Source organism: Nyctereutes procyonoides, unplaced genomic scaffold (assembly GCF_905146905.1).
Source record: "Nyctereutes procyonoides isolate TBG_1078 unplaced genomic scaffold, NYPRO_anot_genome, whole genome shotgun sequence".
NCBI lineage: Eukaryota > Metazoa > Chordata > Mammalia > Carnivora > Canidae > Nyctereutes > Nyctereutes procyonoides.
Window position 1 is genome coordinate 4,919,178 of NW_026575124.1, and position 16,564 is coordinate 4,935,741.

Sequence of the window (16,564 nt, forward strand, 5' to 3'; positions counted from 1 at the left end):
TTTGACTTGAAGGGGCAATTTAGCGCAGGCTGTTTGCAAGCTGTCAGAGTTCTTTACGAGGCTCTATCATGTTTTCCCAAAATGCTCCCCCCAAGCGGATTCCCAGGGTCAGAGTTCACACATAACTATTTAGAAGGAAGAGAGGTTGGAGAGAGCAGGGGAGGTTGTGGAGAGTGGAGAGTGAATCTGTGTATACATATGTGCGTGTGCATGTGCGTGTGCCTGTGCATGTGCGTGTGCGTGTGCATGTGTGTGTGTGTGTATATATATTTTTTTTACTTTTTCTTTTTTTTTAATTTTTATTTATTTATGATAGTCACACACACACACAGAGAGAGAGAGAGGCAGAGAAGCAGGCTCCATGCACCGGGAGCCGGACGTGGGACTCGATCCCGGGTCTCCAGGATCACGCCCCGGGCCAAAGTCAGGCGCCAAACCGCTGCGCCACCCAGGGATCCCTATATATATTTTTTAAATCAGATCAAGAGTGGCTGGGAAACTAACAGCAGACAGCGCCAGCCCGGGAGAGCCCCAGGTCGGGGCAAGTACTGCGTGGCTCTGCCCAGGCACCCCCCGCCCCCCCCCCGGGCCTCCCACCGCAGACGCCTGTCCCGGGCAGAAAAACGGACATAGGGACTCAGCCGCAGCCTCAAGGGCCTTCACACACTTACTCACACTGACCCAGATACTAGGACACTGGCATTCATGACCAAGTCAATCTCTCTGTGTCCTGGCTGGCACTGGTTTTGTTTTTTTTTTTAATTTTTTTATTTATTTAGGATAGTCACACACACACACACAGAAAGAGAGAGGGAGGCAGAGACACAGGCAGAGGGAGAAGCAGGCTCCATGCACCGGGAGCCCGACGTGGGATTCGATCCCGGGTCTCCAGGATCACGCCCTGGGCCAAAGGCAGGTGCCAAACCGCTGCGCCACCCAGGGATCCCCTCTTTTTTTTTTTTAAGTTTTTTAGTAATCTCTGCAGCCAGCATAGGGCTCGGACTCATAACCCCCAAATCAAGAGTCAGCCGGGCTCCCCTGATTGGCATTTTGTTATTGGCTCTCTACCCCGCCTTCTAGCAGCTGCAGCCCCCACCCCCGCCCCCAAACTGCTGACCCCTCTTCTCTCCTCAGTTTCCCCTCTGATGTCCCCGCTGGTTTTCTAAGGCCCTCCTTTCCTAGGAGAAAGTGCTAGATCTTACTAGATCCTCCCAGCTGTCCAAGGGCGCGGTGGGAAGGCACCGACCCACGTCCTCCCAAAGCGACGCTTGGTTCCTCTCCATCAGTTTTCCCACAGTCCATCCCCCGCTTCCCTCAAGAGCCCGGGGCTGAGAGGCAGGGGTAGGAGTAAACCCCCCACACCATAAACAGCAGTTGCTCCCAAGTCTGGAGGCCCCCAAGGTCCTTGGAGATCTCGGAGCGCAGAGGGCCTGGGAAGCCAGACCCGGGGTCCCCTGAACATGCCCGGGTACCCTTCAGCTCCCTACAAAAGAGGCCTCTGTTGCCTTCTCTTGCCTTTAAGGTCCTTGGCAGGCTGGGGCATAGGGGCTCGGGGGTGCACACTGGGGCCTTCCTCCAACCCTCCCCTAGGGTGCCATGGGAAGCAAAGAGGAGACAGAGACTGAAATATAGGACAGGGGGTCTCCCTTCACTGAAGACCCCTCCCCCTTCCTCATACTTCTGAGGAACTTTTCTGGCCTCTGTGGACAACTCCAGCCTCAGTATTCCCAGGGAAGGGCAATGAGGCAAGGGGGACATGGCCTAGGCTGGGAGAGATCCCAGAGGTCAGATGGGGGCCGGATGTCCCGGAGGCAGGGGAATTGGGACTAAGGGAATCTGGGGCGGTGGGAAATCTCGTGATTCCTGCAGAGCAGCAAGTGCGCAGGAGACTCGGCCAGAGGAGCTCCCTAGAAGCTCACGGAGGTGTTTCGCAGCCCAGACCTTGCCAGCGGCCGCGGGTCAGGAACACCACCAAGGCCTGATGCCAAGCCACTCAGGCCGACTGGAGGAGAGGTGGGTGCAGGTTCTCCCGGGCAATAATCAAGGAGAAAAGAAACAGGGCAGAGCCCAGACTAGGAGGAAGGAGAAGGGAAGGGGACGCAGACACAGGTCCCCAGATAACTGCACCCCTACCCACACCGGGCATGGATTAAGCTCCCACTGGCTGCAGGTTCTCCAATGGCCCAAAGCAGCCTGCGACGTTAACTCTGCTCTCCGTATAGATAAACCAAGGGTGCAGGAGCTAAAGGAAGTGGCCTAAATCCACGCTGTCCGTCTGGACCTGACGCCAAGCTGCTTTCTCCCAGGGAGCAAGGACCCTCCAGACACCCGAGTGTAACTGCCACCATTGAGCTCGTTACCCACCCACCCCCGCCCCTCTGTGCTGAAAGGGACCTCCCGTGCCCCTATCTAGGGGGGTTAGAGCCCCATACTCTAAGATTCGGTGTGTTTGTGGTGGTGAGGATGAGGACAGGCGTCCCAGCATTAATTCTATTTTCCATGTAGATAAACTAAGGCTGCAGGAGGTAAAGGAATCGTGAGCGGCGCAGCTAAGCTGCTTGCCTGAGGTTGAACAGCCAAGAAGAGCAAGAGCAGGGACGTGATCCAATTCCGATGGATGCTGTTCCCCAGAGCCAGGTCCGCAGCCACTTACGTACCCGGATGCCAAGCACCATGTTGGCAGAGGGGAACTAAGGATGAATAAATACAGGCTCTGCTCCGAGAGGCTCACACGTGGGGACAGAGCAGCCTCTCATCCCAACCCAGAGACAGATTTCTTCAGATGTCGAAAACCAAGCTAAGGAAGAAGTTGGTAAAAGCTGAGGCAGTGAAAAAGGCCTCCCGGAGGAGGTGAGCCTCACCCACTAGAGCCGTGGATGGAAGACGGCACGGCCCCTGGGGATCCACACGGGAAGAGAAATGTAAGTGTATATGATTTTTTTTAGGAAAACACTCCTGGTGGAGGATTACGGGAGACCAGGCTGGCAGGTCAGGTTAGCACCAGATCAGAGAGGGCCTCGGATGCTAGGCTAGGGATCGGAGCCTCACCCCGAGGGCACCAAGGAGTCATGAAAAGTTTTCATCTGGGGTCAGAGGGGAACCCACGCAAAGAGGTTTATTTGGAGATTTACCCTAGAAACAGTTTCTGGGGAAGACGGAAGCCTGAGACAGGGGCGCCTGGGGGGCTCAGGTGGTTGGGCGGCTGCCTTCAGCTCAGGTCATGATCTGGGTCGAGCCCCATGTCGGGCTCCTGCTCAGCATGGGGTCTGTTTCTCCCTCGGCCCCTCCGCCCCAATCATGCTATGTGTGTGTCTCTCAATTTTAAATAGACAAGTGAATCTTAGAAAGAAGAAAGAAAGAAAGAAAGAAAGAAAGAAAGAAAGAAAGAAAGAAAGAAAGAAAGAAAGAAAGAAAGAAAGCCTCCAACACCAAGAGCCTCACTGTGAGTGTCGGGTGTGGTCTGCAGGGGCGTGCCCATGTTGCACGGTGAGAGTGTGCACCCGTGCACAGACATGCCCCCACATACGCCTAAGTGCGACGCTAAGATCAGGAAAGTCTGGTTCCACAAAACCACCCTGGTCTGCTTGAGGGGGGAGATGATGGATCACCAGCTCCCCGCCCCTCTGTCTCCCTCCTCTAACTGCCCTGAATGGGCAGGAGCGTTGCACCCCAGCGTGCACATGAAGAAAGCTCTCCTTGAAGCAGAGAGCACAGCCAGGAGCAGAGTGAGCCTCTCCTCACCTGGCATGTCCCCCCAGATCTCGTGCCAGTGGTGAAGGGCACCCACGGCTGACCATCCAGCAGCCCATGGGCCCAGAAGGGCAGTGAGAGTCAGGTGGGGGACAGGTGTGAGGGCACCGCTGATGAGGGCAGTCCAACCACCTGAGGCCCACGGAAACTCAGAGAAGGCAGAGGGACAGTAGAGATGGGGGACCATTGGGAAGAGGGGTCCCCGGGGGGCATTGGGAGCCCACATGCCCCTTGCCTTCCTGCTCACTAGGCCCTGACTGACGTAAGGGAGACACCTGCCTTACAGGGAAAACATTGATTTTGTCCTCCTTTGGCACCTGGGAGCCAAGGAGCTCAGGCCACCTCCCTTCCCTCAACCAAGAGGACCTCAAAGATGGGGGGACTGTGATTGATGAATCCCGCTGGGGCTGTCATTTCTGTGACCCACAGAAGAGTGACTAGCAATCATCACCGCCACGCCGTCATGTCCGCTGCCCCGGAGGAGGGGCCCGGCAGCCACCAGCAATCAGCCCACCTTCCCTGGCTTCCCTTCTCTTACTCATTTTTAGAATTTTATTCTTTTTTCTTTTTTTTTTTTTTTAAGGCATTGCTTTCTCGTTTTTAAAGGTTTATCTACTTACTGATTTGAGAGGGAAAGAGAGAGACGGTGAGCGAGGGGAGGGCCGAGGGAGATGGAGACCCAGAGTCTCGAGCAGACTCTGCACAGAGCGTGGAGCCCCACGCGGGGCCATCTCACCACCCGGAGATCATGATCCGAGCTGAAACCAAGAGTCAGATGCCTAACTGGCCGAGCCCCGCAGGTGCCCCTGTTTATTTATTTGTAAGTAATCTCTACACCCGACGTGGGGCTCAAACTCGTGACTCCGCGATCAGAGGTCGCATGCTCTACTGACTGAGCCAGCCAGGTGCCCCATTGGCTTCCCTTCTCAAAACCTACGGAGAATCCTAATCTGGGGACTCCTGGGATCTCAGAGTCAGAACAAATCTTGTAGAGGCCCCACCCATTTGTGACCGTCTCTTGGCCCATCTCCAGGCACCCACCGCCCTGGCGAATTCCTGAAGACACACAGCTGCCCCTTACGTCTTGGTGCCCACTGGAGAAGGCTGGAGGAGCTCCACCATTTGTAGGATCCCCAGGTCTTCCCCATCCGTCCCCCAGCAAGCCCAGACATCTCGCCCCCCCCCCCCCCCCCCGTGCTGGTTGATCTGAGCCCACCTCTTTGAGCTTCCACTTCAGGGTCACCCACCCCCACCCCCGCTGCAAGAACCTCTCCCCGTTCTCCTCAAGCCGCACCACTGTCACGCGGCCTACTTCTGCACTGACCCCCCGAGAGCCTCCCGCAGGCCGGAAAAGGCTGGTCTCAGTTGCCTGCCTTCTGAGAAGGCTTCCAAACCTCTACTTCTGCCTTCCGGTCTCTTGCTCGACTGCATCTTATCCCAGAGTCGGGAAGTTCTCCTCCACATTTAACCCGAATCTCGCCCTCGGTGTAAAGGGCTTGGAGAAGGGTCATTTATTCAAAGTCCCATCGCAGCCTCCCAGGTCACCGAGAGTGTGCTTTCCTTCCCCCCATCAGCCTTCCGGAAGCAGCACCCCCCGCTCCAGCCCAAACCCCAGGCTAGGGCCCAGCACCCCATCACCCCAGAGCCGTTCAGGCCAAGCTCTAGCTCGGGACGCCAGCCTTGGCCCCGGTGGATTGAGAGGGGAGCCGTGGAGGCGCCCAGCCCCCAACCCCGGCTGGAGAAGGAGGTAATTAGGAGCTGTGCGGTCCCTGTCCCCCAACAGGTACGGCCTGGCAGCGCATCCATCATCCGGGCAGCTGCCAGGGAGGGGAGGGTCACGTGGCTGGGCAGGACCAACGGCGGGGGGCGCGGGCGCTTCGGCTGCTGGGCCAGCGGAGGGCTGGAGGGGATAGCCCGAGAGTGACCTTGCGGGGACTTGGGCCCCCAGGAGACGCCCCTGCTAGCTAACGCAGTCTGTGTACGGGAGGATGGCCCCGTGTGGGCTTGATAGGTCTCGGGGAGGCAGTGGCGTGGCCTGGATAAGCGCGGGCGGCCCCCTGAGAATCACCCTGGAAGGTTAGGGTTGGAAGGGGGGAGGGAGGGAGGAGGGACGGGGGAGGGGCCGCGTTTGGGCGGAACAAGTGTTGGTGCAGGTGCATCTTCCCTAATTGCCTGCCTCGGTGCCAGGCTGTGGATGTGAAGGAGCGCGTGCTGGCAGCCCGGCGCAGGGCGTGTGGGGGGCAGCCCGGGACGTGCTCTGCATGCTTGCGCCCTCCTGGGCCGTCCCCACAGGCTGCAGCACACTTGGCGGAGCCGGCACGCGGACCTCGACCTTCCTGCAGTGCGGGAGGCTCACGCGTGCACCCACGCAGCTGGTACTGAGCACACCCACGGTGGGCGCTTGCCTTGGCGGCTTCTGCCGGGGGGGGGGGGGGAATCCCCACGACTGGCCTGCACCTGGGACCCCGCCGCTCCTCTTCCAGCTGAGTGGCAGGAGCCCCCCACACACACCCCTAGAACCCCAGGTCAGGGTGGCAGCTGGCAGGAGAGAAGAAAGGGAAAAGAGAGGAGGGGCAGCTTCTCCAACACCTGTGAAGGGCCTTCGTTATATATGCAAATGTCCTCATTAGAGATGCGGAGGCCTCCCGGAGCTAACGGCTGCGGCTGCGAGCAGAAGGAGCGCGGGCGGCGGGGCAGGAGCAGGAGCAGGAGCGGTGCCAGCGCCCGAGCCCTCGTCCCCAGAGCCGCTCCTTGTCCTGGAGGCGCCACGGTGAGCCGCAGGCACCCGGCTTCACCCCCCAGCCTCACCGCGCCCCCCACCTCTGCAGCCACCAGGCCCCAAAGCCCCGGACCTCTGGGTCTCGGAGCAGGTGGCCCTGGTGCCCCACAGGACGCCGCCGGCCCAGCCTGCCACGGACACGGACACGGACACGTGCACACAGCCTGCTCCCGAGGCCTCCGTGGGAAACGCGGCCTCAGCCACAGAGCAAGGGGCCTGAGCCCAGCCCAGCCCCCGCAGCCCGCGGACGCCCCGCCATACAGCAGCCGCTCCTCGGGCCTCGCAGCCTCACTGCTGCCAACATGGTACCAGGCGCACCCCCCACCGAAATCACCCTCCTCACCCCGGGGCGCCCCTGGCCTGTGCCTGGCGACCCGCCCTCAGACACACACCCGCACCCGGACCGTCCTGCCGGCCGCTGCTGTCCTTGAGCACCCACGTCATCCCATTTTGGGGACACGCTCCGCAGAGACCTCGCCTGCCCTACCCCCCACCTCTCCTTTCTTCACTTCTCCCTCCCCTTCCCGCCCTCCTCCCTGGGCACCCGTTTGCCAGGGTTATTTATAGAAGCAAGCGATAAATTCAGTGTGTTTCTCGGCGCGCAAAGCTATAAATAATGGCACAGATCATTAAACCCCGAGAGCAGGCCCAGCCGCCCCACAAACAAGATGAAGTACAAACCACCACGTGAGAGGGAGAGAGGGAGGCGCCAGGCAGAGCCCTGGACCCGGGCCGGTGGGCTCCCGCCTGCACCCTGCAGCCCCGTCCCAGGGGGCCTGGCCAGGCGGGCGCTCCGGGAGTGGGGACAGCCAGCCGGAGTGGGGACAGCCAGCCGGGCCAGGTCTGCGGGCTGGTGGGCAGGGCTCACCCCGCCACCTGCCCCCTTCGCCCTCTCTCCCCCCTCCGCCTCCCTCCCACCCCCTCGCTGGGTTTTCATCCTTCCTCTGTCTTCTGCACACAGGCTGTGCCCCTTTCCCCGTCCCATCTCCCCTACCTTCTGCCCACACCCCTCCCTCTCCACCCAGCATCCTGCGCAGCCTTCCTCCCCTCACCCCAAGTCCCCGGGCTGCAGGAGGGGCCCTGATCCCACCAAGGAGCCCTCAGAGGCAGAAAGTCCCCCGTCAGCAGAACGCTGGAGCTGGCTGCTGATTCAGTGTCTGTAATCTCCCAGGCGGAGGCAGGGGGCGGGGGGCGGGCGGGGGGACAGCGAAGATGGATGAGCAGTAGGAGAACAAAATGGCACGGACACCGGGGCAGGCTCCAGGCTCAGGGAGGTCCGGGGAGTGGGACCAGAGCCCCGAGCCGCTGGCCGGTCAGCCAAGTGGGAGAAGTGCTTTCTGGGTACAGAGAGGGCACCCCGGGAAAGACAAGGCGAGTGGGAAGGAGCAGGGGCACCGGGCAGGGGCCGCAAGGAGAAGATGTTGGGGGACCCAGAGAAAGAGGGGTCACAAGGAAGCCAGGGGAGAAAGGGGCTCTGATAGAGGGACGGCCCCCCAGCCCCACCCGAGCCGCCTGCAGTGTGGACGCCGAGCTGCCACAGGGTGCTCCCCAGTCCGCCCCAGGGAGTGACGGCTGGGGGGCCCGCCCACGGCTACCACACCCGCCCTCCTTCACTGTGGGAAGCACCTCTACCCTTCGGGGTTCACACAGCCTAACTCAAGCCCGTCTGGCAGAGGCCTCTGTAGCCGCCACTCAGGTGACCTACAGCCTGGGGTCGTCCCGCTTCCCACTGGGGAGGTCTTGCCACCGCCTGTTTCTTGGAGCCGCGCTCCCACTGGGGCAGGGCCTCCGTTCCATATGCACCAAACAGGGTCCCAGGGCGCCAAGCATCGCCCAACCCTTTGCGGCCTAGTCGCCCAAGACGGCAGCCGGTTCTCTCCCGCTCCCACGGTGCCAGGCCAATAGGCGTCAGGTGGGGCAGCGGCGATCGGACTCGCGGGGCGGAGGGCGGGGGGCGCCAGCGGAGCAGTCCCGTCCTCGACAGGTGGGGGAGCCCCAGGGGCCTTGTGGCCGCCCGCCGTGCCTCCTGCCCCCTGCACCGCCCCCTGCACCGCGGCCTGGCCATCTGCTCCCACCCGCTCCCTGTCGGCCGCGGTGATGCAGAGCTCGGTTACTTGCCGGGGGATTTATAGTAGGAGCCAGGACAGCAGCTAAATCCCCGGCCACCGAGGTAAATCAGCTGCCGCGATGGGCCGGAACGAGGGAGCTGTCAGGCCCGGAGGCGGCCCAGCAGGGCTGGAGAGGAAAACACTTGTCCCTGCTCCCTGGGGGCAGCAGCCAATAAATCCCCTCCGGCACCCATTAGGGCCGCGGCGCTGCTGGCAGGGGGCAGTGCCCACGGAGACAGGCTGCAGCCCGGGCACGGGGGATCCTCGCAGAGCGGCTGGGCCAGCAACAGTGGGGGGACCAACGGCTGCCTCCCCAGGGCTGGGTGGGGCAGGGTCCCGGCTTAGGGGGCGGGGTCTCGAGAGCCAAAGGCCTGGGCTCAAGTCCGGCCTCGCCACTCACGACTGTGTGACTCTGGGCACGTTACTCACTTCCCCGTGCCTCAGTTTCCTCCAGTGCGAAATGCAGATGAGAAGAGAGGCTGCCTTGCGGTTACTATGGCGATGACCTGAGGTGACATGGGCTGTCCCCAGCACTGCCACCTGGAATAAGCACCTGAGGTTACGTTAGATCTGGCCTCGTGCATAGAAAGGGGAAGGGGCCGAGGAAGCCCGAGCTTCCAAGGTGCTGCTCAAAGAAAGTCCCTGCTCAGCTGGGAGCAGGCTTCTCCCTCCGAGGCCTGCTGCTCCCCCTGCTTGTGCTCGCTCGCTCACGCTCTCTCCCTCCCTCTGTCCCCTTCCCTGTGTCAAATAAATAAATAAAATCTTTTAAAAAAAGAAAAAAGGAAAAGAAAAGAAAAGAAAAACAAGCTCTCGTGGGCGCCTGGTGGCTCAGTCGGTTAGGCGTCTAGATGTCGGCTCAGGTCGCGACCTCAGGATCCCAGGATCGAGGCCCACACTGGGCTCCACGCTCAGCAGGGAGTCTGCTTGAGAGTCTCTTCATCCCCCTCAGCCCCTCCCCCTCTCTTTTTTCTCCAAAACACATAAATAGACTTTATTTTTTTTTAAGATTTTATTTATTTATTCCTGAAGGACACAGAGAGAGGCAGAGACACGGACAGAGGGAGAAGCAGGCTCCCTGTGGGGAGCCCGATGTGGGACTCGATCCCGGGACCCCAGGATCACATCCTGGGCCGAAGGCGGTGCTAAACCACTGAGCCACCCGGGCTACCCTAAAATACATAAATAACCTTTAAAGAACGAGGGGTCTCTTAAGCTCAAGGGGAGAGAGAGTGAGAACGGTCTCCCAGGGCCTGCGTTGACTCCCGTGGTCAAGACACAGGCTCCGCGGTCAGGTTTGCATCCAAGTCCTGGCGCGCATCACTGGTGAGCCCCTCAGCACGTTCTTTAACTTGTCTACGCCCGACTGACCTCATCTGTAAAATGGGGACCGTAAGAGCACGTCACAGGGCTACTGAGAGGATGACCCAGTACGGGAATTGCCTTGTCCATAGTAAGTGCTCCTGACAGTTTAGTCCTGTGATCACTGTCATGTCAGCAAGTGATTGAGGGCCCTGCAGTGAGCCCTAAATCCAAGCAGTGAAGCTGACATGGAGAGAACGGGTGGGGGGGGCACGGGGTGAAGGCTGGGGGGGGGCAGAGGGGTCAATAGGGAGAAAGGGAGCCCCAATATGGAAGAGGAAGATAGAAGCAGGCGGGCGAGCCGGGAGACTTGGAGGCAGAGGGAGAGGAAGGGGACGGCAGGGGGATGAGGTTATGGGAGGGGAAGGGAGGGGCGGGGTGGGGTGCATCCAGGAGAGGAACGGATGGCAGCCAGGGGGCTGCAGGGCCTGCAGGGCCGCATCGGAGGGACAATGGATGGAACCTCAGGGCAGCTGTCCAGAAGGGGCGGCAGGGACCGTGGGGGCGAACTGGGGGTCCGGAGAATGAGGAGAAGGGGTCAGGGCAGGAGGGAGGAGACAGGAGGCCAGGACACAGGCGGGGAGACAAAGAAGGAAGAGCCCGCGTGGAAACGCAGCGAGCCAGAGCTGGGGCGGCTCCTCACGCAAACGTGGCTCCAGGCGGCTCCGCTGCCCCCCATTTTCCCGCCCTCACTTTCAGGTTGGCTTCCCCCTGCCCCCCCTCCCGTGCACCCCTCCTGCCGGCCCCAGGGCACATGAGGCAGCAGGGCGGGTGGGGGCTTGGGCTCCACTCACCAGGGGATGCGGAGGGGAGGGAGGAAAGGGAACCCGGGGGCCCAGGCCTCCTTCTGGGGCTCCCCCTTGTCAGCGGCGGGAGGAACCGCACGAGTGGAATCGTACTGAGAGCAGCGAAGCCCTTTTTGTCCACAAGGCCGGGGGCTCGCGACAAGCCTTGGGATGCAGGCGGCACCACCCCACTTACCATCATCACCCGCACCAAGCGGAACACGCACTTCACCTGTTGACCCTCTGGCCGCAGCCCCGTGAGCCCCACTTTACAGACCAGGAGCTGAGGAGCTGAGGTCGACCCCAGGTCCCTCCGCCTTGGCCCCGCCTCTGATCTCTCCTGCCCCTGCCGGACCCTCCTAATCCTCGCCTCTCCTCCGGTCTCCTCCGGTCCCCTCTTCCCATCGTCCCTGCTCACCAAACCTCAAACTGGGTTTCTGCACACCCTCCACCACCCCCCACCGCCCAGGGACCAGCAGGACCCAGCGCGACTGCATCTGATGGGCAGCCCTTCATCTGGGGACCCACCAAAGCCCCGGAAAAGGGAATCACACGGCGGCTGACGTCAACTGTGACAATGTCTTCCGAGATGCTGTTTCTCCCCAGCGGGGGGATGACTACCGTCTCAGACCCGGACGTGACGGGACAGCAACACACCAGGAGAGCGTGAGGAAGGAGAAACCGGGAGGGTGAGAGGGCGGTCCTGGAACGGACCCCTAGGGGCGGACAGCTGCGCAGGGGAACCTAAGTCAGCCCGCAGCGGCCTGACGCCGAGGATGCACGAAGCCAGGTCGAGGCCTACAACCTCCTTGCCTGCCCCGGAAGTCCCCTCCTGCGTCCATTGGCCACGCACTGGGTGTCCCTGATGACACCCAGGACGCAGACCTTGCTCTTCACCCTACAAGGCCTCAGGAGAGCTGCGGGACTGAGCCGAGGGCTCCAGGCCGGACACCCGCCCGGGGAGAGGCAGGGCCCACATGAGCTTGTCCCAGAGCCCAGAGAAGGCTGCGGGGTGTCCGAGCCGTCCCCGCCCCACTCCCACTCCCGCGTGGCCTCCTTGGCAAGCAGGCCCTGGCCACCCCTCGACCCGCTCCTGGCTGCCCCTGCTCCTTAGCACAGCAGCGTGGCAAATCCAGAATAAATCAGATGCAAGTAATACCCCATGCTCCCCCTCGGAAACCAAGCCTGCCCTCCCTGCTGGCATAGTTTCCAGCCTGAGGGAGGAACGAGCCCAAGGAAGCGAGTGACGGAGGACAGGGACACCCAGGGAGGAAAGACACGGTCCCCGGTCCCCATTAGGGAGGCCTCCAGATTTGCAGGGGTGCGGCCCCTGCCCACAGTCACAGAAATGCTGCCCCTTCCCCGGCAGCCAGCAGGGGGGCCCACGCCGTCTAGGCCTGTGCGTGAAACACAGGCACGCGAGGCTGGGAAGTCGGTTCTCAGAAGGCGGACGCCTGGACAGTGCTGGGGGTTGCTGAGCAGGAAAGCCGCCAAGCACACGGCACTGGCGACACGGCCCACCCAGGGGCAGCCCCTCCAGGCCCTGAGACACTCTGGGGGCGGCTGAGGGGCTGACAGGCCACGGAGCACCCGCAGTCCTGGGCCGGTGGGTGGGCCCCGGCGTTCACCAGCGTGCACCCGCCTGGCCGCCACCTGCTCAGCTCCTGGCGGAAACGGGCCTTATCGGCTCCCGGGGGGACTCAGTGGGTGAGCACCTGCCCCCAGCCCAGGGCGTGACCCCGGGGTCCCGGGATCGAGTCCCGCGTCCGGCTCCCCGCATGGAGCCTGCTTCTCCCTCTGCCTGGGTCTCTGCCTCTCTCTCTCTCTGTGTGTGTCTCTCATGAATAAGTAAATAAAATCTTTCAAAAAAAAAAGAAGCAGCTGACCTTATCTCCCTCCTTCTCCCTTTCCTGAAGCACAGTCTGTCCTCATCAGGGCCTCCTGCTTAAGAGAACCCAGAGGTAAGGCAGGAGTTCAGAAACCTCCCACATAACAAAACTAGCTTGTCCCCACACTGGAGGAGGGGAGGCGACCCCCAGCTCCTCCCACACCCAGGTGCCAGCCCCCCGCCTTCCAAGCCTGCCTGAGCCTCCAGCGGGTGCAGACAGCCGGCCAGGAGGACACGCAGAGGTGGGTCCCTGCCCGTGGGCCTTTCCTGGAAGCACGTCTTGCCATGCACACATCTCACGAACTCCCTCCCCTGCTCCCTAATGCATGCAGAATAAACCTGCGTTCACATCAAAGCCCTGATTCCTCAAATTAGGGGTGCGGGGGGGGGGGGCTCAGTCCGTTAAGCATCTGCCTTCAGCTCAGGTCAGGAGCCCAGGGTCCGGCCCTGGGGGGAGCTTGCTTCTCCCTCTGCCTCTGCCCGCCGCTCCCCCTGCTTAGGCTCTCTCTCTCTCTGACAAATAAATAAAATCTTTAAAATAATAAAATAAAGCCCCCCTCAGTGGAGACCCAAAGAGCTCTCCCTCTCCTCCCTCCCTCCCCCTCTTCCTGCTGCTGGTCGCCCCCTGGTTCAAGGAACACGCCCTGAACCATCCTGCTTCCAGCCCATTTTGCCCGAGTGCCCTCCCCGCCAGCTCCTGGGGCTCCAAGATGCTCCTCAGAGCCCTCCCCATCTCCCTCCGAGGCCAGGCTCCCATCAGCTCCTCTCACCCCCCTCTAGCTGGGCCTCCATTCACCCTGTGCCTGGCGCTCACAGGTCTTCTGGGTGATGTTTGTGGGTTCAAACAAACACTCCAAACCGTTCTCTCCCAGCCTTCTTTCCTGTGACTCATGGGGTTCTTGCAAGTGGGGAGACAGGGACAAGAGGTGGCAGCCGTCCCCAGAGCCTGATACCCCCAAGTCGGGGCCGGGGCCCCCGGGAGACAGGCTGCGGCGGGAGATGCCCGCTGCGCTCCTGGAGGCTGTCGGGATGCCGGCTTCCAAGAGGCTTCGGGGGCCATTGAACCGGGGGGGGGGGCTCCTTTCTTCCTTTAGCTCCTCTTTCACTATCTCTCCGTCTTTCTCAATCTTCATCATTCTCTTTTCCAATTGCAGGTGGGGTGTTCCTTCTGTCTGAGAGACACCACCTCTAAGAGCCTCGTTACTCAAAATGTGATCTGAGAACCAGCAGCATCAGCATCCCTGGAAACGTGCTGGAAATGCCAACTTTCAGGCCCCAGCCCAGATCTGGTCAATCCAATTCTCCAGCCTACCAGGATCCCCAGATGGTTCTTGCACACATTAGAGTCCGAAAGCACTAGTTTAAGACACCAGGAAGGCCAGGCCAGGGGCCCAACAGGGAAGCTGAACACTTAAGACATGGATTCAGTCATTCCTTTATCCTTTTTTATTTTATTTATTTATTCATGAGAGACACAGAGAGAGAGAGAGAGAGACAGAGACAGAGACAGAGAGGGGCAGAGACACAGGCAGAGGGAGAAGCAGGCTCCATGCCGGGAGCCCGACGTGGGACTCGATCCCGGGACCTCAGGGTCACGCTCTGAGCTGAGGGCAGGCACTAAACTGCTGAGCCACCCAGGGATCCCCATCCCTTTATCCTTTTAATCAGTATTTAACCAGCACCCACTGGGTGCAAAGCGCTGCGCTAGGCACTGGGGATAAAGCGGGGCGTGAGCCACTGGGTGCCCAGGCTGGAGAGCACGGCAGCCACGTTTCCCCCACCCGGGTGTTCCTGGCCAGCGCCCTGGAGGGGAGGGAGGCCCAGGCCAGGAATAGGGGTGCATTCAGCAGGCGAATCTCTCAAGAGCCTGAGGTCGGGAGAGAGCCTTCTCACCCCAATCGGAAGAAAGAGTCAGTTGGTGAGACAGACGGGAAGAAGCTCTGAGAAGGAGGGAGAAGGCCGTATATGGAAGAGAGGATGGAAATGAGGCAAAGCAGGTCTACAGCGAACACCCTGAGTGCCCACCGCAGAGACACTCGCGACCTTACCCGTTGACCTCTCGGTGCGCGCCCCTCCACAGCAGCACAACAGGTAGATGGGCTCCCACGACAGCGGTCCTCGGGGCTCCGTGCACGGACAGCCCCAGCCCCTCCTGCACCCTCCAGCCCAGGAGCCGAGGGGCGGGGGAGGTCAAACCGGGCAGCGGGACCCGTTGGAAGGACATGAGACTAGGAAGCAGCCCAAGGACTTGGGAGATGGGGTGAGGACTTCAGGGGAGAGACAGCTGCATGGAGGATGTGCAGGGTCGAGGAGGCAGCTGTGTGGGAGCCGTGGCGGTCAGCAACGAGGACAAGGAGCATCCGGCTAGGACCGCTCAGGGGAGACCGGGAGATGCGGTCAGATGTGGGGTACACGTGGTGATGAGGCTGCTGGAACTGGCTCACGGACTGTGACAGGTGACGGCCCCTAGGGATGGGGCCCGAGCTACCACGGTGATCTGGTGATACGGGGACACTTCTGGAAGGTTTAGGAGCAGGGGGAGGGGAAGGGGAAGGGGAAGGGGAAGGGGAAGGGGAAGGGGAAGGGGAAGGGGAAGGGGAAGGGGAAGGGGAAGGGAAGGGAAGGGAAGGGAAGGGAAGGGAAGGGAAGGGAAGGGAAGGGAAGACCCGGGCACCAAGTGGGGAAGAAGAGAGTCCATGCCGGGGAGCCTAAGGAATCGAAGTGAAGAGACGGGAGAAGAACGGGAAAGTTATGCCGGGTCCTCATTCAAGCCTCTTGGGGTTGCCTCCTGTTTCTCCTGGGGCCCTCGGGGTCCTCTGCGGCTGTTCTGCACGGAGCAGGGGTAATCAGCCCCGGTAAGTGGTTGGTGCTCCTTGGGAACTGGTCCAAAAGAGGGGGCGCCTGGGGGGCTCAGCGGTGTGAGCGTCTGCCTTGGGCCCGGGGCATGACCCCGGGGTCCCGGGATCGAGTCCACCTTGGGCTCCTGCAGGGAGCCTGCTTCTCCCTCTGCCTGGGTCTCTGCCTCTCTGTGTCTCTCATGAATAAATAGATAAAATCCTTAAAAAAAAAAAAAAAAAGAGACAGAGAGAGAGAGAGAGAGAGAAGTGGTCCAAAAGGCAGCACGGGGGCGGGGGCTAGAGAGGGCACTCAGCTATGTCTCGGGGGCCCCAGCCACCTTCTGACACCGGGACCTTTGATGAGACACTGTCTTTCAGGGCCTCAGTTTCCCTACTGGCAAAGCAGTAAGGGCGAACTCACCCCAACTCTCCTTCCCTGGCTCTGAGACCAGAATGCCGAGCTGCGGGGGCTCTGGCCAGCCCTGAGCAGGGTGGCGGGCGTGTTCAGGCAGGTTGGTGTTGCAGTTTGGAGGGGAATGAAGTGGAGACCCAGGGAGTGAGCTGGGAATAGCTAGATCAGGCCAGCGAGGCGTTGCCCACCCCACCCCATCCCCAAATCTTTCTTGCTGCAATGTCTCTGCATTTGGGGGCTATTTTCTTTTCTTTGTTTCTTTCTTTCTTTTTTTTTTTTTTCCAAATCCACAACTCCTAAATACTGAAATGCCTGGACTTGATCATTGGATGTCCTCTATCTCCGATCTGTGCTCACCCCTCGGGGCATCTCATCCAGTGTCCCAGATGACTCCCAAATTTGTATCTGCAGCCTAACCTTACTGTGGAACTGCAGCCCTGTGCACCCATCTGCCTACCAGACACCTCCACCCGGGCTGCCTACGGGCATCTCTGACCTCGCATGCCCCCCCCTGGCCCCTCCCGAAACCGCTCCCCCTGACCTTGTCTCCACATCAGTTCGTGGTGGGGACTCCATGCTCTGGGCCATGCAGGCAAATCCCTGGGGCTCACCCTGACCCCGTTCTCTCTCTCACACACCCCATCTG

General features: G+C 60.9%; 1 protein-coding gene across 2 annotated transcripts; it reads left to right on the forward strand.

The window, feature by feature from the left end:
• Positions 1 to 1,790: 1,790 nt before the first annotated feature.
• Positions 1,791 to 7,654, forward strand: LOC129517325 (nascent polypeptide-associated complex subunit alpha, muscle-specific form-like). Of its 2 annotated transcripts, XM_055337083.1 has the most exons (5): positions 1,791 to 2,013; positions 2,506 to 2,921; positions 4,784 to 4,874; positions 5,325 to 5,497; positions 6,043 to 7,654. In XM_055337083.1, coding segments are annotated over exons 2-5 (1,320 nt in total). In that variant the 5' UTR covers positions 1,791 to 2,013; positions 2,506 to 2,919; the 3' UTR covers positions 7,097 to 7,654. The 2 variants fall into 2 exon arrangements, 1 of the variants encoding a protein (XP_055193058.1); XR_008665983.1 differs by lacking the exons at positions 4,784 to 4,874; positions 5,325 to 5,497; positions 6,043 to 7,654 and adding exons at positions 3,330 to 3,442; positions 4,357 to 4,551.
• The last annotated feature ends 8,910 nt before the right edge of the window (positions 7,655 to 16,564 follow it).

Bases quoted from the DNA above. Each gene is read 5' to 3' on its own strand.
- LOC129517325 (XM_055337083.1), top strand. The intron at 4,875-5,324 runs GTAGGATCCCCA...TCCCCCCATCAG, and splicing joins CTGGAGGAGCTCCACCATTT to CCTTCCGGAAGCAGCACCCC. The intron at 5,498-6,042 runs GTAATTAGGAGC...CCGTCCCCACAG, and splicing joins AACCCCGGCTGGAGAAGGAG to GCTGCAGCACACTTGGCGGA.